This window comes from Symphalangus syndactylus, chromosome 24 (genome assembly GCF_028878055.3).
Source record: "Symphalangus syndactylus isolate Jambi chromosome 24, NHGRI_mSymSyn1-v2.1_pri, whole genome shotgun sequence".
In the NCBI taxonomy this organism is placed as follows: Eukaryota; Metazoa; Chordata; class Mammalia; order Primates; family Hylobatidae; genus Symphalangus; species Symphalangus syndactylus.
The window spans coordinates 21,059,829-21,083,880 of record NC_072446.2 but is presented as its reverse complement, the minus strand read 5'-3'; the positions used below and the strand labels follow the sequence as shown (position 1 = coordinate 21,083,880).

The 24,052-nt window shown below is 46.6% G+C and overlaps 1 protein-coding gene across 8 annotated transcripts in view; it reads right to left on the bottom strand.

The window, feature by feature from the left end:
* The window catches only part of NFATC2 (nuclear factor of activated T cells 2), a 154,485-nt gene that overhangs the window by 79,086 nt on the left and 51,347 nt on the right, over window positions 1-24,052 (bottom strand). For all 8 annotated transcript variants that reach the window (XM_063634203.1, XM_055266585.2, XM_055266589.2 and 5 more), the window contains exons 4-5: window positions 6,579-6,781; window positions 5,102-5,274 (exon numbers count right to left, since the gene is read on the bottom strand). In XM_063634203.1, the coding sequence (XP_063490273.1) occupies window positions 5,102-5,274; window positions 6,579-6,781 (376 nt within the window). The remainder of the gene's footprint in view (window positions 1-5,101; window positions 5,275-6,578; window positions 6,782-24,052) is intronic.

Genomic DNA, 24,052 nt, shown 5'->3' with positions numbered 1-24,052 from the left:
GCCATCTAAACAGGGGCCTTGGATGAGGAGGGGTTAGCCAAGCCACTGAAGGATGGGGAGGGGCGGGCTCCAGATATGCATCTCTCAAAGTCCGCCCCACATCAGAATCACTGGGAGACCTCGGAAAGCCCCCAAGCCCAGGCCACATCCTGACAACCAAATCAGAGTCTCCAGGGTGGGACCAGGACGTCAGTATTTTTTTTTTTTTTTTTCTGAAACAGCATCTAACTTTGTCACCCAAGCTGGAGTGCAGTGGTACAATCCCGGCTCACTGCAGCCTCAACCTCCTGGGTCCAAGCAATCCACCCACCTCAGGCCCCCAAGTAGCTGAGACTACAGGCATGCACCAGCATGCCTGGCTAATTGTTTTTGTAGAGATGGATTTTCACCATGTTGGTCAGGCTGGTCTCCAACTCCTGAGCTCATGCGATCATCCAGCCTCAGCCTCTCAAAGCGCTGAGATTACAGACGTGAGCCACCGAGCTTGGCCGGGCATTAGTATTTTTTAATACAACTCCCGGGTAATTCTAACATACAGTCAAGTTTGAGATGTTCTGGGTGGAGGTGACAGTGTGCAAAAGCCAAAATGTCAGAGAAAGATCCCAATGCATTTGGGAACTGAGGAGCAGACAGGAAGGGAAGCCAACAAATGCAGTTGAGGAAGTGTAGTGGGTTACATAGTACCCCCCTACCCGACTCCTCCTCCCTGCAAACTTCACATCCACCTACAACCTCAGAATGTACCTTATTTGAACCAGGGTCTTCACAGATATAATTAAGGTAAGAATGGAGATGAGATCACCCTGGATTAGGTCGAAACTCAGTAAGTGCATCCTTGTAAGCAACAGAAAAAGATACACACAGAGACCCAGAGAAGGCCATGTGCAGACAGAGGCAGAGACTGGAGCAATGCAGCCACAAGCCAAGGAAGGCCAGGGAGACCAGCAGGCACCAAAAGCTGGCGGGGATGGCACCGGCGGTTTCTCCCCTGAGTCTCCAGCAGGAACCAACCCTGCCGACACCTTGATTTCAGACTTCTGGCCTCCAGAACAGTGAGAGAATACATTTCTGTTGTTTCAAGCCACCTGGTTTGCAGTAATTGATTATGACAGCCTAGGAAACTAACATAAGAGGGAAGCGGGCGCCGCTCTACCCCTGCAGGGAAAGTGGAGTTGAAGCTGACAACACGGAGGAGGCTGGGCTCAGGCGGGAATGAGGCTGAGCAGGAGGAGAGGGGAACTGCTCCGTGCCAAGTGGAAAGGGGAGGGCAGGCCCCTGCAGCTGCTGTCTATCATGGGTAGGCTTGTTGTTCGGGAAGACAGGGGTGATCCCTCTGACCTCTTCCATACTCCAGAGAAGTGGGAGGTGCGGTTATCTACATGGAGTGGGAAGGGGTGGGGGCAGCATTCAGAGGCTGGGAGACTGGAGAAGGGTCAGGTCAGTCTTCCTGAGAATAAGGAAAGGAGCAGTGGGGGAAGCTGGAAGGATCTCCTCAGCAATGCTGAAGCCCTAGTGGAAACAGAAGACTGGAAACACGAGGGTGCCAGTCTGTGCAAAAGTGAGATTGCAGCTCTGGCCAGCTGGCACGCAAATAAACATAAGTCACCTGCACTCCTAACAAATCACTCCACCTTCCAAAGAGCTGCCTCTGGTAGTTTGTTCATGTTGTTTCTGCTAGCATCGGAGAACTTACCCTTGATCCCTAAGACAGTACATAAAAGGCATCTCCAAAGTAAATAAATTAGCCTTGCAAATAAGTACCAGCCCACAAAGTGTTTTTCTCCCCAACTCACTCTCCCTGTCATTGGAGACTCTGGCTTAGTCAGTATGCACTGTCTAAGGGTATACTGTCATTAGTAACAATGTATTTTACAATACTCTGCCAGCGCATGTTACTGACTAATTGCTAACGTGTTTACTGACTACCTCCCTATGGATTATACAGTAAGTAGTCAATAAATATTTATGGACCTACTAGGCACTGGTCTAGGGAAACAGAACAAAGAAGTAAATAGAAATGACAGAAAATTATTAGTGAGAACTAGAGTGACCAACTGGTAGCTCAGCTTGGTATTGCAAGAGAGGGCGGGTTATGGGAACCAAAAGAAGAAGGGATTTCATAGAACCACAAAGTTGGAGACTGGCTTTCCTACCTACCAAGTAAGAACAGGTGAATCACCTTACCAAGAAGTCTCAGTTTCCTTCTCTGTCAAAAGAAGGCAGGTGGATCGGGCAAATGGCTTTTTAAAAAGAAAAGAAAACAATTTTCAATGTTCAAACAGCTTTCTAACACCCTGAAGATCTTGCTGGAGGTACATGTGGTTAAGTGATGATCCTCAAAGTCTTAGATCGACATAAGATAAGTTGCCTTGAGAAACCCGAAGAGAGGGAGGATCAGGGGCTCCTGTCCCCACCTTGCTACAAACCCCAGTCTCATCCTGGAAAGTGAGTCATTTGCCAGAAAGGGGAGACCTTACCTGCTCAAAATCCCCCAAATCACTGCAAGTTTCCTTCCAAAAACATCTTGAGAGGTTCAAAACCAAGACCTTGGTGGGGCAGCCGCCATGACCAGCATTTGATGGACAGGAGTGGGGTCTACTGAGCTGAGCAGGAGAATTCCAATATTTCTAGTAATGGGGTTTTCAACGTGTTTTCCCTTGGTATCTACTATTGGGTCTTTCTCTTCTAAGATCAGAATACAAGCTCACCACCAATTCAGACTGATCCACATCTTGACTCAAAAGGCTGAAAGAAATTAGAGTGACTCTTCATTCATTTCCAAAGACCAATCAAGACCAAGTTCTGGCTACTCTCCCAAAGAAGGGACCATCCTCTCTCCTTCCTGACTTTTCACCATGAAGGCTAGGCTTTCCCAACCTCTTCTGCAGAAAACACGCTTTCCCTTTGCATGTTAGTCTTAAGACTATCTCTTATTAACAGAAGCTATCTGTAGATATTTTCTGACCGCAGAGCATTTTGATTTTTTTACCATTTTTTTAAATCAGGATATTTTTTGGTTTATTTTTAAAAACCGTAAGATTTCCAGCGCTAGTTGATAGACGCAGCAAAACACGATGGCACAAGTTTACCTGTGTAACAAACCTGCACGTCCTACACATGTACCCTGGAACTTAAAATAAAATAGGCCAGGTGTGGTGGCTCACGCCTGTGATCCCAGCACTTTGGGAGGCTGAGGTAGGTGGATCATCTGAGGTCAGGAGTTCGAGACCAGCCTGGCCAACATGGCAAAACCATGTCTCTACTAAAAAATACAATTAGCCAGGCATGGTAGTGGGTGCCTGTAATCCCAGTTACTTGGAGGGCTGAGGCAGGAGAATCACTTGAACCCGGGAGGTAGAAGTTGCAGTGAGCTGAGATCGCACCACGGCACTCCAGCCTGGATCAGAGAGTGAGACTCCTTCTTAATAAAATAACCAAATTATTTGATCACATTGAGTCTATATTCCCACGTGGAAATATTGGCTGCAGTTGAGTAGCAGCAGCACATTTAGGTAGCAAATGTCCCCAATCTCCACTATTCCCTGATGTCTGCCACCCAACCTACCCCATTCATTTTGACAACCTCCCTGGCCTCTGTAGGAAGTTGATATTGTGACACCTAGTTATGGTAAAATGTCCAGCAAAAAGGAAAAAAAAATCCTGAACCATAATTTAATATGGAACATGATTAAAACAGCATAAAACCAAATGTTCTTAGAAGAAAGAGACTTTAAAATAATAGAAACAGTTTTTGTTTCTGGAACAATGCTTATTTTCTTCTTCTTTACGCTCTTTTTTTTTTTTGAGACAGGGTCTCACTCTGTTGCCCAGGCTGGAGTGCATTGGCGCGATCTCAGCTCACCACAACCTCCACCTTCCGGATTCAAGTGATTCTCCTGCCTCAGCCTCCCAAGTAGTTGGAATTACAGGCGCGCACCACCATGCCCGGCTAATTTTGTATTTTTAGTAGAGATGGGGTTTCACCATGTTGGCCAGGCTGGTCTTGAACTCCTGACCTCAAGTGATCCACCAAAGTGCTAGGATTACAGGTGTGAGCCACTGCGCCTGGCCTCTTCTTTATGCTTTCTAAAGTAACTTTTAAACTTTCAAACACTGAGCAGATAATAAGTGTTGTCACATCTAATTGCAGAGATTAACTACAAAACTGTGTTAACATATAGGTAGACTTTAAACTGAGGTATAAAGTACGTAAGAATGAGCTCAAAGCTACTTATTCTTTTGAAACCTGGTAGAAATGTGCCAGGTTTCTGCTCAGTGTCCTTCCAAATAGCAGATCCTGGTCACTTCATATCAGATTCTGAAAATCTTCTGCAATGATGCAACCATCTGTCTAGGTGTCCTTATCCTCTCCAGATCGTAAGTTCACCCCGAGAAAGTGTCCTGCTCATCTATGGATCCCCAACCCCTGGCATAGTGCAGGATACAAAATAGACCTCAGTCAACATGCAGAGATGGGCTATGGGTGGGGGACAGGGCATGGCTCCCACGTGCAAAAGCCCCGGTTCCAATCCCAACCCTGCTACTCTTTGGTTGTGTGCACAATTTACCCCCTTGTGACTCTACCTCCTCATCTGTAAAATGGGCACACTGACACCAGCTAGTGCCAGGGATTGCTGTGAATATTCATGCTGAGTACTTAACACTGTGACCAGCAGAGTCAAAGCTCAATGAGTGAGAGCTGCTGTGGTTTGTTATTATTATTGAAAGAATAAAGAAGGAAAAGAAAAAAGGGCACCATGTACAGCAAACTCACTCCAAATGCATCTATCCTTTGAGACCAGAATGATATTTACACATTTCAAGTCTTCTAAAGGAAGCTTTAGGCTACTTATTGGCCCTATTATTTTTAAATTTCCTGTGAGGCCGCAAAACCTTCCAGAAGTCAATAGAAGCAGCAAGAGAACACTGTAATGTGCTCTGTCTCTGGCCCCTCTGGTCATCTCAGGCCAGTGTAACCCTGTGGGTCCCACACATTCCCTCAGGCCACCCCGGGTACCTCGCCTAGAATACATTGCTCCCAGGGGAAGCCCATGTGCCCTACGCTTTCCGAAGAAAGACCGGGCCCCAGGGCCCAACTTACAGCACTCGATGGGGTTAGATGCAGTCTGTAAAGAGACGATTCTGCCACTGGACTCTGGGATGTGAACTCGGAAAACCAGCCTCACCCGCGTGTTCTTTCTTCCAATGTCCGTCTCGCCTTTCCGCAGCTCAATGTCGGCGTTTCTAAGCTTCAAGATCCCCGCACAGTCGATGCTGCCAGGATGTTAAGAACCCCATTGTCACCAACTACCTTCAGGAGCAGGAAAGATCACCCCCAAAACTGCCTTAGGCAGCCAAAATAATTCTACAGCCAGTCACTGGGGGGAAACTGCAATACACTCACATAAGCATTTCAGCCAGGAATGTATACCAAGATGGGGGTAAAAATACTTAACAAAAGCAATTAGAGAAATTCCCCAGTGAAAATTACTTCTCTAGGGAGATTTTTCGTGCCAACGCTTCTACTCTCAAAAACATCTGAAAAACTCTATGTAACTGGGGAATATTGATTGTGGCCTATTCAATAGATAAGAGTAGTGAATCAACGTGAAATCTCTTGAATTGAATAAATGTACTGTGATTGTGTAAGAGAGCATCCTTGCTCTTAGGAAATGCATCCTGAAGTATTTAAAAGTAAAGGGGCATAAAGTCTGCAACTACCTCTCAAACAGTTCAGGAAAAAATGGAGAGGTGGGAAAGAAAGTGCTGGAGCACAGGTGAAGCATGTTAATGCCTGGGAAAGCCGAGGGGGCAGGATTCAGGAGTTCTTTGTACACTTCTTGCAGTATTTCTGTAAGTTTGAATTTATTTTCCCATCCAAAGGTTTTTTTAACCCCAAAACATGTGCAATGGTTCCCAGATTTTAGCCACAAGCATATTAGCTTTGTGAATTTGGGCCTCTCTGCATCATTACTTAATGATCTCTCTAGGTCAAATTAATTTTTTAAATATAAGTAAATTTAACCTGATCCCATGCAACATAACACAAAGATTCACGAGTTCTTCCTCCGAAGACACATGCAAATACTGACATACTTTTTTTTTTTTTGGGACAGTCTTACTCTGTCACTCAGGCTGGAGTGCAGTAGTGTGAGCTCGGCTCACTGCAACCTCCCCCCATCAAGTTCAAGCAATTCTCCTGCCTCAGCCTCCAGAGTATCTGGGATTACAGGTGCCTGCCACCATACCCAGCTAATTTTTGTATGTTTAATAGAGATGGGGTTTCACCATGCTGGCCAGGCTGGTCTTGAATTCCTGATCTCAAGTGATCCACCCGCCTCAGCCTTCCAAAGCGCTAGGATTACAGGCATGAGCCACCACGCCCGGCCTACATATTATGCTTTTAAAATGGAAACATTTAAAACAGAAATCACAATGGGTCGATGGATCACAGACTGAGAACTGACATCAACAGCTGCCTCCATCAGTTCCGTAGAGTCCCCTCTCCCAAATCCCTGCCACCTACCCCTGGCTCGCTTCTCCATGAAGACCCACCGCCCTCAGCTCCCAGCCCTTACGTTGCCCTCATGTTGTTTTTGGGTTCCAGGGGGATCTCCAGGACTTTGGTGTTGCCCACAATCTTCTCATAGCTGGTGGTGGTGACAGTTTTCCCCGTGATTCGGTGCACCTGGTAGAAGGCGTGCGGCTTAAGGATCCTCTCATCAGCTGTCCCAATGAAGATCTGAAGTCCCAGAGGCTTGTTTTCCATGTAGCCATGGAGCTGGTGGGGCAGAAAACAAAATCATTAAGATGCGGGGTGTGGTGGCTCTAATCCAATAAACAAAAAAAGACCAGAGAGCTCATGGGCAGCAGAGAGAGTATGGGATTTCTGCAGCATCTGGAAGAATGGAGAACTGGAGACAACCTTGATGTCCAGCAAGACAGTAACGCTTGGATAAATCACAGGGATCCCCCCTCTAACACTGAATATTAAGTGGCCACTAGAAAGAATACAGTAAGTCAGAATTGCATTTATGGAGAAACAGCCAGAAATTATGCTTAATTGATGACTGAGGGTGGAAGGAGTGTTGCATAGCAGTGAGGATAATTGAAATGAACTGCAAATAAACTGAAAGGACAAACATAGAGCTCTTGATAGTGATAGCCTGGGAAGATCAGAAGAAAGAACTGTCACTTCTTTTTTTTTTTATACTTTAAGTTGTAGGGTACATGTGCACAACGTGCAGGTTAGTTACATATGTATACATGTGCCATGTTGGTGTGCTGCATCCATTAACTCGTCACTTAACATTAGGTATATCTCCTAATGCTATCCCTCCCCCTCCCCCCACCCCACAACAGGCCCCAGTGTGTGATGTTCCCCTTCCTGTGTCCACGTAGAACTGTCACTTCTTATATGACTATATTCCAATGAACAAAGTTTGATTGTGTAACTTTAAAAAAGAGTGTGACAAAAATGCCATAGTCTAAGTCAAAAGATAAGTTAAAGACTGAAAGAAAATACGTGCAACATATAACACATAAAAGATTAGCACATAGAATATATGAAGAATGCCTATAGTAAGTAAAAGATTCCCTGGCCATCTATTTAGAATTGAATCCTAACCCCAATGGCTTTCCCTGTCTCCCTCTCCTACTTTTTATCCAGTCCAACACACTATATATTTTCTTGATTCATTTTGCCTAAGTCTTTCTCCCAGAACTAAACTGTCACCTCTCTGAGAGCAGGGATGTTTGTCTGGTTAATTTGCCACCAAATCTCTAGCACCTAGAATAATGCTTGGCACATAGTAGGCATTCTAGTACATATTTGATGAGTGAATTAATAAGGCTATCCAACAGAAAAAAGTGAGTAAGATATTTGAACAGGAAATTCAGAGAAAACAAATGACCAGTTTGACTTCTAAACAGAAAAATGCAAATTAGACAGCCATGAGATACCACTTTTCACCTGTTAGATTGGCACACATGTAGATATTTGAGAATATCAAGTATTTTGGAGATTGTGGGGGAACAGGCACTTTTATGCAGATGAGAGCAATATAAACTGGAATAACTATTTTAAAGAGTATTAGAGCAACAGCTTTAGTAAAACTACATAAATAAACACTCTTTGACCCAGTAATTCCACCTCCCGGTATGCACCCTAGAGAAACATTGTATATGCAGGAGACACGTACAAAAATGTTTACAAAAACAAACAGAATAATGAACAATAAGTTACATCAATAGCCTGACTACTAATAGGACATGCCTAGGCTATGATACACTAAGAAGCACTTTAAAAAATAGTAAGGTAGAAGTCTATGAACCAACCCAGAAAGATCTAGGACACACTGTTGTAAAACAAAAGCAATGTGTAGAAAAATACATACAGCATGATACAACTTAAAAAAATGCAGAATGTTTTCCATCCATCCAGTTATAATAGAAAAAGGTGTGAAAGGATGTGCTCCAAACTGACCACATCATCACCTCTGTGAATGGAGAAGAAGCTCAAGAATGAGAAGGTGATCAAAGAGGACTTTGACTTTATATGCCATGTTATAGGAAGAATAGATTCCTAGAAACCTGTGAAATATTTAAACTATATATATATATACATATATATATATATATACACATATATATACATATATGTATATATATACACATATATATACATATATGTGTGTGGGGTGTGTGTGTGTGTGTGTGTGTGTGTATATATATAAAATAACAAGAGACAAAAGGACATTGATCTAGAGTTTGATGTGTTCCTGTCTTGTCACTGAGTGGAGAAACACTAGACAAATCATTTAATCTTTCTGTGCCTCTATTCCTTTCTCCACTAATTGAGTGAGACTACAAGTGGCAACGCACAAAGAGCCCACTCTGCTCTGGAGATCCTTCAGTAGGATCTCCAGTCACCTGCTAAAAGGCAAAGTTGCAGGGTGATGAATGATTACATATGGTCTAGAATTGTGCTATCTAATGCAAGAGCCACTAACCACGTGTATATATTAATTAAAATTAAGTAAAATTGAAAATTCAGTTTTTCAGGTGCACTAGCCACATTTCGGTGCTCAGAAGCCACATGTGGCTAGCGGCAGCCACAATGAACAAACAGCACAGACACAGAACGTTTCCATCATCACAGAAAGTCCTATTGAACAATGCCGGTCTAGAAAGATGGCATGCTCATGTCCCCTTCTAAAAACCAAACAGAGAGGCTGGGAGTGGAACTGTGCTAGATGATCACCTTTTTCATAATCTGCCAGACACTTACATAAGTGTCTGACACACACCTGACAGGCGGCCTTGGGCCAAGATGGAAATCCAAGTCAGAAGCCCCTTATCTGAAGAACAGCTACTGTACTCAGTAACAAAAATCAAAAGAAGGGCAGCATTGAGAAGAGATTTTGTTTTTGTTGTTTTTGCTTTGCATTTGAGCCCAAGACAAATATATTTCCTCATCTCCTCTCCTGGATTTATCAAGAGTTGGTATCAAGAAGAAAAGTAGAATGGAGGGTGAGCCCTGATGATGTGGAGCTGTTTCCTCTTCAATGACAGAAGAGCAGAAATCGCCTGCTGGGTGTACTCAAGGTAAACAGGCAGGGAACACCTGGAGATAAAATCTATCGTGTCCCTACAGCTCCACGTGAATCCGGCCATTTCCATCCCCTCTCTTGTTGGCACACCTGCCCGAGCCACCATCAACCCTCACTGGAGTGACCAGCACTGACTGCCTAGCTTACCTTTGGCTGGTCTTTCACAGAACAGCTCAATGATCTTTTAAAAATGCAAATCAGATCCGGATACTCCCCTGCCTACAACCCTCCAAAGACTTCCTGTGGCCTTAGAATAAAATCCGAACTCTGCGTGATAGTCTAAGAGCCTTCCAACGGCCCAGCCTCTGCCTTCTCCTCCACCACCCCACTAGGCTCCTGCCAACAACCAGCCATCCTCCTGTTCCCTGAACACACCAAGGTCTTTCTGACCTCAGGGCCTTTGCACAAGCCATTTCTCCGCCTAGAATACTCTTCCACTAGCACATCTGGGTTTCAGATCTTCAGGTTTTTCCTGAACCAGATTAGATACGTTCAATGCTAAAGCCAGCTCTTTAGGCGTTACAAGAACCAATCATTAAACCTATAGGAATTTTAAGAGCCAGTTGACACCACTTTGGTCACTTTGGCATGTACATTTCCAGCCATCGTGGGAATACTTACACCACAAAAACTGACAAATGCTATAAATCAGGGCTTTTTTTTACTCCTGGAAAATTGGATGTTAAGCATTTACTAGCACATCACTGGAATATTTACTTCATTAACATCTGAAATTTCCTTGTTTAGTTAGTTATTTGCTGAACACCTCTCTCTCCTGCCTGAACGTGAGTTTCACAGCAGTAGGAACCTTGCTATTTTGTTAGCATGGTCAATGAACATTTGTTGAATAATCTGTCACCATCAACAGTAATGCAGCGCCAGGCATGATGGCTCACGCTTGTAATCCCAGCACATTGGGAGGCCAAGGTGGGTGGATCTCTTGAGCCCAGAAGCTCAAGACCAGCGTGGACAACATGGCCTGACCTGTCTCCACCAAAAAAAATGCAAAAATTAGCTAGGCATAGTGTCGCACGTCTGTAGTCTCAGCTGCTTTGTGGGGCTGAAGCGAGAGGATCAGTTGAGCCCAGGAGTTTGAGGCTACAGTGAGCCACAATCATGCCACTGCACTCCAGCCTGGGTAGCAGAGCATGACCCTGTCTCAAACAAATAAACCAACAAAAAACAGTAATGCAGCAGTGAAAGCATCTGTTTCCCTCATGCCGCACACCACACTTGATGTTTTACACATCTCACAATAATTCCATGTAAGATGGGCTCACTGCTACCCACATTTTACAGGTGAGGAAACTGAGGCTGCTAAGGTCAGGCAACTTGTCCCAGTCAACACAGTGAGCACAGGGCAGAGCCAGGCTCCAAACTCCAGCCTCTCAGGCTCCGAACCCACCCGCTTCCCTGCCACCCTCTCCCTGTCCTCAGCGCCTGGTGGATTCCACCCTGCTCTCTGACTACAGGTCAGAAAGGGCAGGTCCTCAAAGGGAAAATAAGCAAGTGCTAAGGTGCAACATCAAGAATGTGCTTCCTGGGGCCAGGCATGGTGGCTCATGCCTGTAATCCCAGCACTTTGGGAGGCTGAGGTGGGCAGATCACTTGACGTCAGGAGTTCAAGACCAGCCTCGGCAACATGGCGAAACCCCGTCTCTGTGAAAAATATAAAAATTAGCCAGGTGTGGTGGCACGTGCCTGTAATCCCAGCTACTCAGGGGACCAAGGCAGGAGAATCACTTGAACCTGGGGGTTGGAGGTGGCAGTGAGCCGATATTGCACCACTGCACTCCAGCCTGGGTGACAAAGCAAGACTCTGTCTCAAAAAAAATAAAAAAATAGAATGTGCTTCCTGCCGCATAGGAGAGAGAGTGGGGGAGGAAGGAGGGAGAAAGGAAGGGGCACAGAGGGAGACGAAGGGAGAGAAACAAACAGCAACCTAAACAAACAAAAACGGTAGTTCCTTGAGAGAAAAACCTCTTTAGGAAAGCCAAGAATGACCTCTCTGAGTTGAAGAGCAGCCTCTGGGTTGAGCTGGTCTGGCTCATACAATGTGAGCAGACAGAATCCACCTGGCACTGGTGAGGGTCCCTTCCCCGCCTTCCCGGGTAACACCAGAAAGCAGTGTGGTATAGCTGAAAGCACAAACTTTTTTACTTTGGGTCAGACATATCTCAATTTCGATGCCAGCTCTGCTTCTCGATGGCTGTGTGACTGTGAGCAATCACTCCACCCCTGAGTTTCCATATGCTCAGATAAAAGGGGGACATCACCACCCACCCTGCAGGCCTCTTCTGAAAGGCGAAATAAGGTGACCTTTGTTGGGCACCAAAGCACAGCACACGGTAGGTACCCATGAAACGAGAACTTTCCTTGTCATCAGAGGATGACGCAAATCGAAACAGGGAGGTGATATTACAGAACTGAATGGAAGGGTGAAGAATGAATGTGAACAAAGTGAGAATCAACGTGAAGGCCTCCCATACGGGAAAGCCCGGGCACTAATTCCAGTCTTCTCAGTGGGCTGGCTCAACAGTCGCTGGCTTGGAGTGTCAGAGGAAAGAGGGGCCAGGTGAAGAAACCTCGCCATCTTTCATGAAAGGAATACTTCCCATCCGCCCTCCATCCTCCCCTCCTGCAAAAGGTACAGAATGTGCCCAGAATCCCAACTGCTCAGCTGCCTCATTCTGGAAGAGCCTTCCTTGCCAGGTCCCTGGAGGTCTGATGAGAACAACAGATAGCCATTTACTTGCTTCTCCAAAAACTCAGTGATTTGGGTTTTGCAAATAGAACTTGATGTTTTGAGATGACATGATCTGCCCTTCAGGTTCCAAACTCCCCACCATCCCCATTTTCGGGAGACCTCGGTCAGAAGGCTTTGGGGTGGCCTTTTCAGGCTTCTCCAAAGGTGAGGTCTTCTCGGTGGCCTGGACCAGCCGGATCACACTCCGGGCACAGCAGACACATTCTGCAATACAGAAGCTCCACGTCACTGGCCTCCCAAGCAAAGGAAACGCCACTTCCTGCAGCCAAGGTGAGAGCGAAAGTTTTCTGCTTCTTGTAATTTCCCAGGCGGTTGAAAAGGTTCCAGGAAGAAGTAGTGCTTCTAGTGCACACCATGAAGGGCTGAATGCACGAGAGGGGAGTGTCTGTGGCGTCTGTGGGGGTGGGGGCCCAGGCTGCAGCTTGGTGCGACTTCCATCCACCAACCCTCCCATCAAAGGGACCCAAGAAGCCAACTGCAGGCTTGGGGGCGTCGTTCTATTAATAATCCACTCTGCCCCCTTGTCAGCTCAGCTACTTGAAAAACCAGATCTGAGGAATGATGTGTGATTTAGACATCCTACCACAGTTAGCTATATAAATGACGCCATCCAACCTCATCACAAGGAAAACTTTGCACCCTCCATAGGTGAAGACCTTTCTATACAGTGTATTGGGATCGCTTGCAAACATAGCTAATGTAATCCCCACAACAATGCTCAGAGAAGAGCAGTGTTATCCCATTTTTAGATGCGAACAGTGAGGCTCAACCAGGTTAAGTAACTTGCTCACTATCCTACGGGTCATAAGTGATCAGGTGGCAACACCTCCATTGGCCCTGTTTGTTTCTTCTGTTGTATGGCTGATTCCTGATTCAGAAAAAGGCAAAATCCCCCCACCCCCAGCCCCCCAAGTCTGGCCTATGCATTTTAAGACAGGCAAATCCACCCCACCAGCTCAGCAATAAGAACCCAGAGACGCATAAACATGGCCTCCACATGTCAAAGACCCTCAGCGTCAAAGAGAAAGCTGTTCAGATTCACCCCCTACCTGCCACCAAATTCAAGATCTGCCTATTCTTAGTAGCAACTTAACTGTCCTGACACAAAGATAAAAAGGCATCAATATCTGTTGATTCTTGCTGCTCCTTTTTTTTTTTTTTTTTTGGTGTAAAGTACTAAGAGTTCACTCATTGCAGGAAAAAATAGACAAGATAAATTACAAAGAGAATACCCCTTGAAAATAGGTAAGCATTTGAGTGTACATCCTTCCAAACTTTTCTTTCATTCCAAACAGTTTTATTACTCATTTTATTTTTCCTCTTAATTGACAAATAGCAATTTTATATATTTATGGGGTACAATGTGTGATGCTTTAATATGTATTTACATTGCAGAATGATTAAATCAAGCTAATTAACATCTCCATCACCTCACATACTTATCGTTTGGTGGTAAAAACATTTCAGGTCTACTCTTAGCAATTTTGAAATACAGACAATGATTATTTACTATAGTCACCATTCTGTACAAGAGATCATTAAAGCTCATCCCCCTAACTGGAGTTATCTACCCTTTCGGACTTTTCTTCCAGGCATATAGATCAACATATTGGCATTCAAGTTTATGTATTGTCTCCATTGACTAAGACGGTCATGTGTTCTTGTCATTGAATCTTGCTTTATGAGAATCTCAAAGAACTACATGGCATATCCCAGGGTTCGGACTAGCCCAAGGCCAGTGAGGTCCCCAGGACACACGATCTGAGGGGGCATTCACTATCAAGGTCCAGCAAATGCAAGGTGGGCACCTGAGAGTGAGTCCCACTCTACATTTGGCCCCCTGGTGCCTCTCTTCCCACACTCCGGCCCCAGCCCTTGCGTGCCCTTTCTGCCTGTGGATCCCTGCAGCCAGTTGCGCATTTAGATGGTTCCCAACTTTCCCCCATTACAAACACTGCAATAAGAACCCTTGCAAGTGGCACGTCTCTGAAAACGACTCTGCTATCAACTCTACTCAGGGCTTTTTAAATACTCTTAGTTGGACGATTCCAATCCAAAATGTGAGACTGATTTTCAAAATGGCAACGGGCCAAACTGTTTTGAATTTTACTAAAATAAAACATTAATGATGTTAAGTAGCATTTTTGTTGAATTTGAAATATTAGGAAATTGCTATCATCCTCAAAGATTTCACTCTGAAAGAAAGAAAAAGCTCAGGGTGGGGGAGAAGGCCGAGCGGGAGGGTGCCGGGGAAGAGGACTGCAATTCCCCATGGCCATGCAGCACGTGGGGAGAAAATTTTTTTACAAACACACATGGATCCCAATTCAGTATTTATTTTGGGGTGCAAAAGTTGCAGCACGTACCTGCCATCCTAACCCCCCCTTCCACTCCCCCCAACACACAGACACACACACAAGCAGACCAGGCACACTTCATCCATGACTTGACTCTCACCCATTCCAACAAGCCATGACTGTGTGTTAATCACTTCAATAAAAACCCTAATTCTTGGTACCTCTCTCTGCCTCCATCCCATATTAGATCCATCTCAAAGCCCCGTCAATTTCATTCCCTAAATCCCACTCAAATTTGCCACCTGTGACTCCTCCCATCATTTCCACTCTAGTGCCCTGGTCAAAGAGGGGACCCAGTCTCCTTGCCCACCCCTCTCCCTCCACCTACACAGTCTTCTTCACATAGCAATCCAGCTAGAAAGATCCTTAAAATGGTAAGTTAGAGCTTATGCCACCTCTGCTAAAATCTACCCAACAGCAAACATCTTCCTTGCATCAAAAAGCCCGAGTCCTTACCATGACTCAGAAGATCCCATATGATCTGGCCCTGCTTCTCCATCTCCCACCCACCCTTCTTCCCTCCCTGCTGCCCCCCATGACAGCCACACTGGCCTTGTCACCCTCAAGAGAGCCAGGCACACACCAGGCATGTGCCCGTCCCTGCATCCCAACACTTATCATGCCCTCAGCTTGAAATGCTCTCCCCTCATGACCCTCAGGGCTCACCCCACTCTTCATTCAAACCTGTCCTCAGGTGACCTCTCATCAGAGAAGCCTTCCCAGACAGCCGCACCCCAATGTGACACCCCACGCCCTTCCCACTCTCCCTCCACACACCCTGCCTTAAGTTGCATCATCCACCTGACGCTTCCCTCCACCTGACCCCACACGTGATAGTTATTTGTTCTTTGCTGCCTCCCCACTAGAATGTCAGTCCCCTGGGGGCAGCACCCCATCTTTCCTGTTCATGGTGCAGCCTCAATGCCTAGAGCACCACGCAGGTGTCCAACGAGTGAGCAAGGCTAGAAGGAAAAGTCTGTGACATCATGGGAGGGGCTGGAGCAGCTGCAGTCTCCCCAGATCTACCCCTCTCCCATGACAAAGAGCTGTTATACGCCCACACCAGCTTCTCTCCAGCTTGGGCAATAATCCTCCCGGCCCACAGAGACCATTGTGTCACAGAGCCTTGTCCTGCTCGGTGTGGGCCCGACTCAGCTGGTTGGACAACTGGTACCTGGGCTGCCCTGTTCCAAACAGAGGTGACAGCATCTCCAGGTATGATGAAGAAGGAGCCCTGCGCCTGCTTTCTGACCCAGCTGGGATCCCACTGGCTGGATGTGTCTTCAGTCCAGCAGGAGGCCACTGTGATCAGCCGCCCTGCTGATAGTGGCACATTTTGAAATTACACAGGGAACCATAAAAAGAGAATTAGACATTCTGGACAGGCTTGAAAACCAAACAAGTCAGGCTCTCTCAGTGTTCTAAATTAAGAATCAAGTCATTCTATATTTCTCACATCACTGAAAATTAAAAACAGACATATCTACCACATAGCAAGCATGCTCACTCAAGAGAGACTTGATGGCCCGAAACATGCTAGATTTGTTTCCAATTACCATGTCCACATTTGAAACCCTGAGGAAGCCCTAGAAACCAGCGTGGAGAGATCAGAGGCAAAGCACATTAGCCTAACAGGACTCAGGACCAAATGCTGCACCCCAGCCCCCTCTACTCACGGTCCCCCATGGGGTCTTTGAATAAAAAACCTGGATCATTTTGTCCCTTCCTTTGGGGGCTGGAGGCATGAACCTTCCCTTCTCTGCTCTCACCTGCCCCTCTCCACTCTCAACTTCCAGCTTCTGGTCCCCTGGACGGACATGTCAACCCAGCCACGGGCTCCCTATCAGCATTCCCATCCCCACCATCATATAGGAGCTGGGTCTGGAAGTATGGGATTAAAATATGCAAGCCTTCTTCAAGTTGATCTTTGAAGTTGGGCTTTTTCTTGTTGATTATTTTTTTAAGAAGCCATACAAGTGCTTTTCACATCTTCTGTCCGTATTCCTCTTGTGTAGAACCAGTGTAACACTGAGATCAAGAGTCTGAGCCCTGGAGTCCAACCACCTGGGTTTACATCCTGGCATCAGCACTTAATGTGTCATGGCAGAAAAGTTACTTTACATCTCCAGGCCTCAGTTTCATCATCTGTAAATGGGGCTCCTGACCCTGCACACCTCACCAGGCTGTTGGCAGGATCAAGTAGGCTATGTACAAAGCATGTCACGAGCAATCAATGTTAACTTTCATTCATATTTTCTCATCTATGGCTGGGTGACTTGTGGCAATTAAGGGCCTCTTTTCTGGTATCAGTTCTTGGAAGAAATCATCTTGAAGGTTGTCTTTCAGTGCTAACATGTAATGATCTTCAGGTACATTGAGAATAAAATCCAGGCCAAGAAGGGTGGATTCTTTGAGGCCAAGAGCTCAAGACCAGCCTGGCCAACATGGTGAAACCCCATCTCTACTACCAATACAAAAATTACCCGAGTGTGGTGGCATGCACCTGTAGTCCCAGCTACTCAGGAGACTGAGACACGAGAATTGCTTGAACCCGGGAGGCGGAGGTTGCAGTGAGCCAAGATTGTGCCACTGCACTCCAGCCTGGGTGACAGAGCAAGACTCTGCCTCGAAAAAAAAAAAAAAAAAAAAAAACAAGAAGAAAATCCAAACTGCCCATCGCAGCCGACAAAACTCTGCACGATCAGACCCCCGCCCACATCACCAGCTTCATCTCCCCAACTCCGGTCCAGCCACAGGGGCCTCCTTGCTGCTCCTGGAACAGGCCACGTTTGTTTCTGCCACAGGGTCTTTGCAGATGCTATGCCCTTGGCCTAGAACATTCTTCTCCTGGGTCTTCCCACAGCTGGTTCCTCCTGATCCTTCAGGTCTCAGCCTAAATGCAGGGCCCTCCCTGGGTAGCCTGGCGGAAAGAGAGCTCCCCTAGCATCACTCCACCACATCTTCCTGTTTATTTCCTTCCTGACTGTGCTAAGTGTTACCTTATGTGTTTGCTTATTGCCTGTTCCCACCCCCTGCCCCACTAGAATGTGAGCTTGTCCATCACCATGCCTCAGCACCTCCAACAGTATTTGGCATACAGTAGATGTTCAATAAATATTTGCTGAATAAATAAATGAATAGATTGATTCTCAGGTTCCTACGTGGATCCACATATTGCCGAGTGATTCATTCTCCAGCGACTCTCAGAAAGGAGGCTCATTCATGTCTGGAACAGAATCCCTACGTTTGGAGTCTGCCTAAGCTCACTACCATTCGAGCCAGTCTGCAGGAATGTGTCTCACCATGAAAGAGACATATTATACCAGGCCAATTACACTGAAAGTTAGAAGAGCAGACTAACTTGGGCTGGAAAAATGAAGTTTACAATCTTAAGATTGAGTTGAAAGCACAGCAGCCTGGCAGCTCATGGAGATGGCGAGCGAAAAGTGAGGCACACGCAGTTTTCCCTGCTGCCAAGTGTTTACCCGAAGACCAGACAACAAAGGGGAAAGCATCCTTCAGAAACACTTCTCCTGGAATTTCTCACTCAGGACACTGACCTGATATTAGGAAACGAGGTATCTACTATCTGCAGAGGCCTGGGCTCTGGGAGAAGCAGGGGATCCCCAAGAGACAGCAACTGGGAATGGAGCTTGCAGAAACCCCGTGCAAGCATCTGGCCCTGACCGTGCCCAGCATGGCAGTGTATGAATGCCCCAGGGATGCTGGGATGGGAGGCTATAGCACCAGTCCTGATGGCAGCCGCTTCAGAACACGTTGATAAGACATTCCTCTGCGGGAGCCAGGGGAGAGAGACTATGTGGATAAATAGCTAATGCACGCAGGGCTGAATACCTAGGTGATGGGTTGATACGTGCAGCAAACCACCATGGCACACGTTTACCTATGGAACAAACCTCTGCTTCCGGCACATATATCCTGGAACTTAAAATTAAATTAAATTAAATTAAAAAACAAAAACATTCCCAGGAAACTACAGTTCAGCTTCACAAAAATGTTCCACCAGAGACATCTGGATGAGCCATAAGCTCTGGCCTCTCCTCTTTCACTACAGCCGCAGCTGAAAAAGAACCCCAAAATGGGGAAGAGGCAAAAGCTAGGGCTGAGGAATGCAGGACAGCCGGCCGAGCCAGCCACAGCATAAAAAAGGTGAGTTATTCCCAATCGAATGACACCTCTGCCCCCACACCAAAGACTGTGCAGGTCTCTCTGGATTCAGACCAAAAATTCTGAGTCACTTTTGCCACAAGGGGGAGAAAAAAAAAGCAGAAGGCAGACGTGATGTGTACCTTTCCACACTCTATTTTGGGATTTTAAGATCCAGTTTCTTTCATTTCAAAGGGTGGGTTTTTGGAGGGCTCTCTGCATAACTCTTAGACTCAGCACGGCGAGACGGCGCTGAGACGGGCTCTGTCGGTGACCTGGGGAGAGGCGGGACCCACTGGCAGATCAACAAAACGCATCATTCAGGAACAAGGGGCCCGTTCTTGTGTGGAGCGTATGGGGCCTGGCTTCCATAAACATGATGGAAGCCTGTGTGAGCCAGTCTGACTCACCTCTTCATCGGGGCCGTTCCCAAGTTCATTCACTCCTCCGTTTAGTCATTCATGCAGCAAAGTGCCTCTCAGGGAAGAAGATTAAGCTGAAGGTTGTCCTTCAGGATTATTAATACACAACGCCTTTGGTGAAAAATCGGGTGCTTCTCTGGATGGATGGTAACACATGTGGGATTATCATAATCCCACAATTTAAGACATCGGGGTAAGAAACTAGTAAATCAGGATTTCTCAACCTTCGCACTATTGGCCAGTGTGGACTACTGATTTGGAGGCCAAATAAATCTTTCTTGTCGGGGGCTGCCCCGGGGCACTGTAGGGTGTTTGTCAGCATCACTGGACTCTACCCAGTAGGTGCCAGCAGCCACCCTTTTCCCAACTGTGATGCACAAAAAAGTCTCTGGACATTGCTAAATGTCCCCTGGGACACGAAATCACTCCTACTGAGAAACATTCTTAAATTAAGCTAACATTTATGAGGACGGGAAACAGAAAACCTGCACTGAAACCCTATCCCTTGTCCATCAGAAAGTGTTGTCAACAGGACCTTCAAGAAACACCCCAGATCCTTCCACTTATCACGTTCTCATCAACCTCCCTGGGTCCCAGCACTGCCATCTCTCACCTGGACCCCTGCATCTAGCCTCTCACTAATCTCTGCCTTGTCCCTTGTCCCTATCCTGAATAGACTCTCCACAAGCAGCCAGAGGGATCTTTTAAAAGCAAATGAGATCCTATCACTTCCCTACTTAAAATCTCCCCATGGCTTCCCGGTGCATAAAGAATTACATTCAAGCTGGGCACAGTGGCTCACGCCTGTAATCCCAGCACTTTGGAAGGCCAAGGCAGGCGGATCACTTGAGGTCAGGAGTTCAAGACCAGCCTGGCCAACATGGCGAAACCCCCATCTCTACTAAATATACAAAAATTAGCCAGGCATGGTGGCGGGTGCCTGTAATCCCAGCTACTCAGGAGGCTGAGGCAGGAAAATCGCTTGAACCCGGGAGGCAGAGGTTGCAGTGAGACAAGATCGTGCCACTGCACTCCAGCCTAGGCAACAGAGTGAGACTCTGTCTCAAAAAAAAAAAAAAAGAAGTGTGCAGATGACTTGCAGAAGAGTTCCTGAGAGGAAGTTCACCAAGATGGTGAGGGGGCCCCTTTGGCCCTGTCTCCCTCCCTCCTTGGAATTCCAGTGCTTGGAGTATAGAGGTGGTAGCTGCAGCCCCAGCAATCATTTTGAACCATGAGGTGACCTGGAGTTGAACAGGAGGTAAGAAGGAACCTGGATTCCTAATGACTTCATAGCACTTTGGACTACCCATCTCTAGATTTTCTACATTCTTAGATGAGAAGCAACTGTTATTTGGGGTTTTCTGTTAGAGGTAATTAAACCTAAATCTAACTGAAGGACTCAACAGCCCATCAGCATTACATCAAATCCCCTATTCCTTCATTCAACTTCTTCTCAACTGCATTGCAAAGACAGTAAGACAACCATGTCTAGGCGGCTTCTAGTTAAACAAACTCAAGGTACAAACGGCACATGGATATGTGCACCAGCCTGCTTTACAAAGGCTTCAAAAACAATGATTTCTCTGAAAAGCCAGTGCCAAAAGAGAATCTGAAAGAAACTGCCATGTACAAAGAGTCAGATGATTCAACTGCTCAGAAACATACCAAGTAATGACACCCAAGTCAGTCTGCAAATGTTCTCATCCTCTTACTCACAATCCAAAAGAACGTCTAGAAAGGTGTTCCCAAGAGAAGAGGTGAAGTGCGGAAAGACGACTGTCTGACACAGCAGGAATGACGATGGTCCTTGCTAGAAATAAAATTGCTGCTTACTTTCTGTCTGGTTTCCGAATTGCTTTTTCCTGGTTAAAAGGTGCCAGGCCTGGCAGCTTTCTAAACATTTAAAATTCAATTCAAGTCAACAAATATTTGTTAAGTTCTGCCTATTCACAAAAAGGGCCATGCTGGGGAAAACTGGATAATAGGGAGATGCTATAATTAATCATAATAACAACAACAATGACAGCTAATAATGTATTGAGTGCTTGCTAAATATGGGGCATTGTGATGTATGATATCTATCAATCTTCACTATGATATCTATCAATCTTCACTGCAACGCTATGAGAGAGGTATTATAATTTTAAACAAGAGGGAACTGAGGCTCAGAGAAATTAGTTTGCTCAAGGTCATGCAGCTAAGAAGAGAGAAGCCAGGATTCCAACACGGCAGGTCTACCTCCAAGACCCATTCTCTTGACAACTATACCATCTTCTGTTCCTGTAGTCTCTAAAGAGGGAAGAATACACAGCCACAAATGGCCACACCACTGTTCCCCAACCTCAGTCATTTTCCAGCCTTATTCCTGATCTTCTGCTGGACTGTTGGTTACTGAATCTCTCCACAATTTAAATTCATATCTTTACTTACAGAAATTTATCTTGAAAGAAACTTTACGTTGCTGCCATAAATAGGAAACCAGATCACCAGCAGGAAATCAAATGTGTGCCTAAATATACAATGAAATAAAGGTGCCATTAAAATAATTATAGCAGCTACACACGGTGGCACATGCCTGTAATCCCAGCTACTTGGGAGACTGAGACAGGAAGGTTGTTTGAGCCCAGGAGTTTGAGACCAGCTTGGGTAACATAAAAAAAATTTTAAATAATTATAAATGTTAAAAATGCTGACTAAGTAACACAACATTAATCAGCATACTCCTTTCCCAGGGAACCATGGTTTGCAGAACACAGGACTGGCATTCAAAGTACAGCAGAGGAGGTGCTGGAGCACCGGGTTTGGGGCACCCCAAGGTAGGAAGCCACCATCTCCAAAGCCAGTAGATCATCAAGGGATGGTTAAGAAAACCACCCAGGTCAGTGCTCAGACACAAGAGGTGCTCAGCAAACCTCTGCAAAAGGACCTGAGGAGGTCTGCTAAGGACTCTTTACCAGGACAGAAAAAGTACCACTGCCTGCCCACAAGCTAGGAGAACTGTCCTGTGTTCAGAGAGAGGACTAGAAAAAGAAAATCATCTCCTGGCTCCAGGCCACAAATTTTTAACCTTTTTTTGCACCAATGACCCCTTCTGCAGCTTGACGAAGCCATGGCCCTATCTCTGAGTGATTCTTCCACATGCATAAAATGGACAAGGTTAAAAAAAGAAGAAGAGGGAAATCAACCAATGTATAAAAATGTAATGTATTTTCCCAAAACTAAAAAGTGGCATTCGTTCAGGTAGCCCGTCTGTCTGTCTTCCTTGCTCTGGGTTTGCATGTGCTGTGCCTGTGAGGTATGCAACGGTAGACCAGGAAATATTCAACGATCAGTTCTCCAAGACAGAAAGCTTGCTTTGCAGTGTTTGCCCATTTCCATGGTGTCAACACTCCCACAGTGGCTGATTTCCAGCTACCGGTGTGACGATACTGTATATGGAGCTGGGAGGAGAAGTGCAGCGGCACCATTACATGCTACCTCCGCCATGCGGATACACGGGTGCCTATGACCTCAGGAACATAGGTCAGAACAACACATAACAGAGTTCCTGGAACTTTAAAAATCAGCTCTCACGAGGCCACAAAAACTGGCTCCAGGACACTCCTGGGCACCCATAGGTCTCTGTGTGCATCTGTTTAGATGCATATCTACTCAGATTGCAGTCTGTCCATCTCTTACTCTCTTCTCCCATCGATTTTCATACCTGCTAGTTGAGAACAGCCCCACTCCCACTCCCCACACACACCCCCCTTGCCCCAGCCCTACTCCCTGTGAAAGCTTATGAGGACCCTGCTATGGTCTGGCCTGCACGCACTTACCCCCTGCCCCACGCCCCCGGAGTGCCATGAACACCCCTTGTTCATCAGCCCGGGCTCCCCTTAGATCTGGAGAAAGCCGAATCCCTGCACATCCCAGAAATGGGCAAATCCTACAAACCAAATCACCTGTGCCCCAAGACTCCCAGAGCCTTCTCGCCCCAGCAGGAAGGAGAGCCTCATCTTTAAATCCCATCACACACATCTTCCTGTCTAGACGAGGTCCCTGGCTGCCAGGGCCTCAGAGTGAATGGATTCACAGCCTCCACCCGCTGGCACCACCGAGCCCTGCCGCACCCCGCCGCTGTTCTCAGGACGACCTGGGCAGCCCCCCGGCTTCTAGAAAAGACACAGAGGAGACTGCGCAATCAACGGGCAGGAGTGTGCGTGAGTGCGGCATGACATGAGCACGCCACCCCAGAGAAGTGGGCGCCTGCCGCGCTAAGCGTCATCCATCATCCTTTCGCTGAAAAGTTGGAAAACAAACAACAAAAACCCCGCCCAGCCTCATTTAATGCGAACCAAACACAAAAGCCACAGGGGAAAGCTTTTCCTCTTTGTGCTTCCCTTTTCCGGCCGACGAACACCACCAGCCAAGATAACGGGCTGTGCGGGGCCCTCTGCGCGGCTTCAAAGGGCTGGCACCCGCCCGCCCAGGCCCGCTCCCACTCCCACTGGCTAATGGGCTCCCCGCTCCAGCCCTCGGGGGAGCAGGAGGCGGGCCGGGGCTCCATGCCAGGCGACTTGGAAGAGGTTTAAGGCTCACGCCACAGAAGGGAGGAAGCCCGGCCTGTCAAGAGGCGTGATAAAGCAGCCCCTTATCGCAGTTTTCCTTTCAACTCCCTCCAAGTGAGCGCTGGCCGGGGCTGGGCCTGTCAAGGCCGAGCGTGTTCCTTTCATGTCGCCCTGTGTT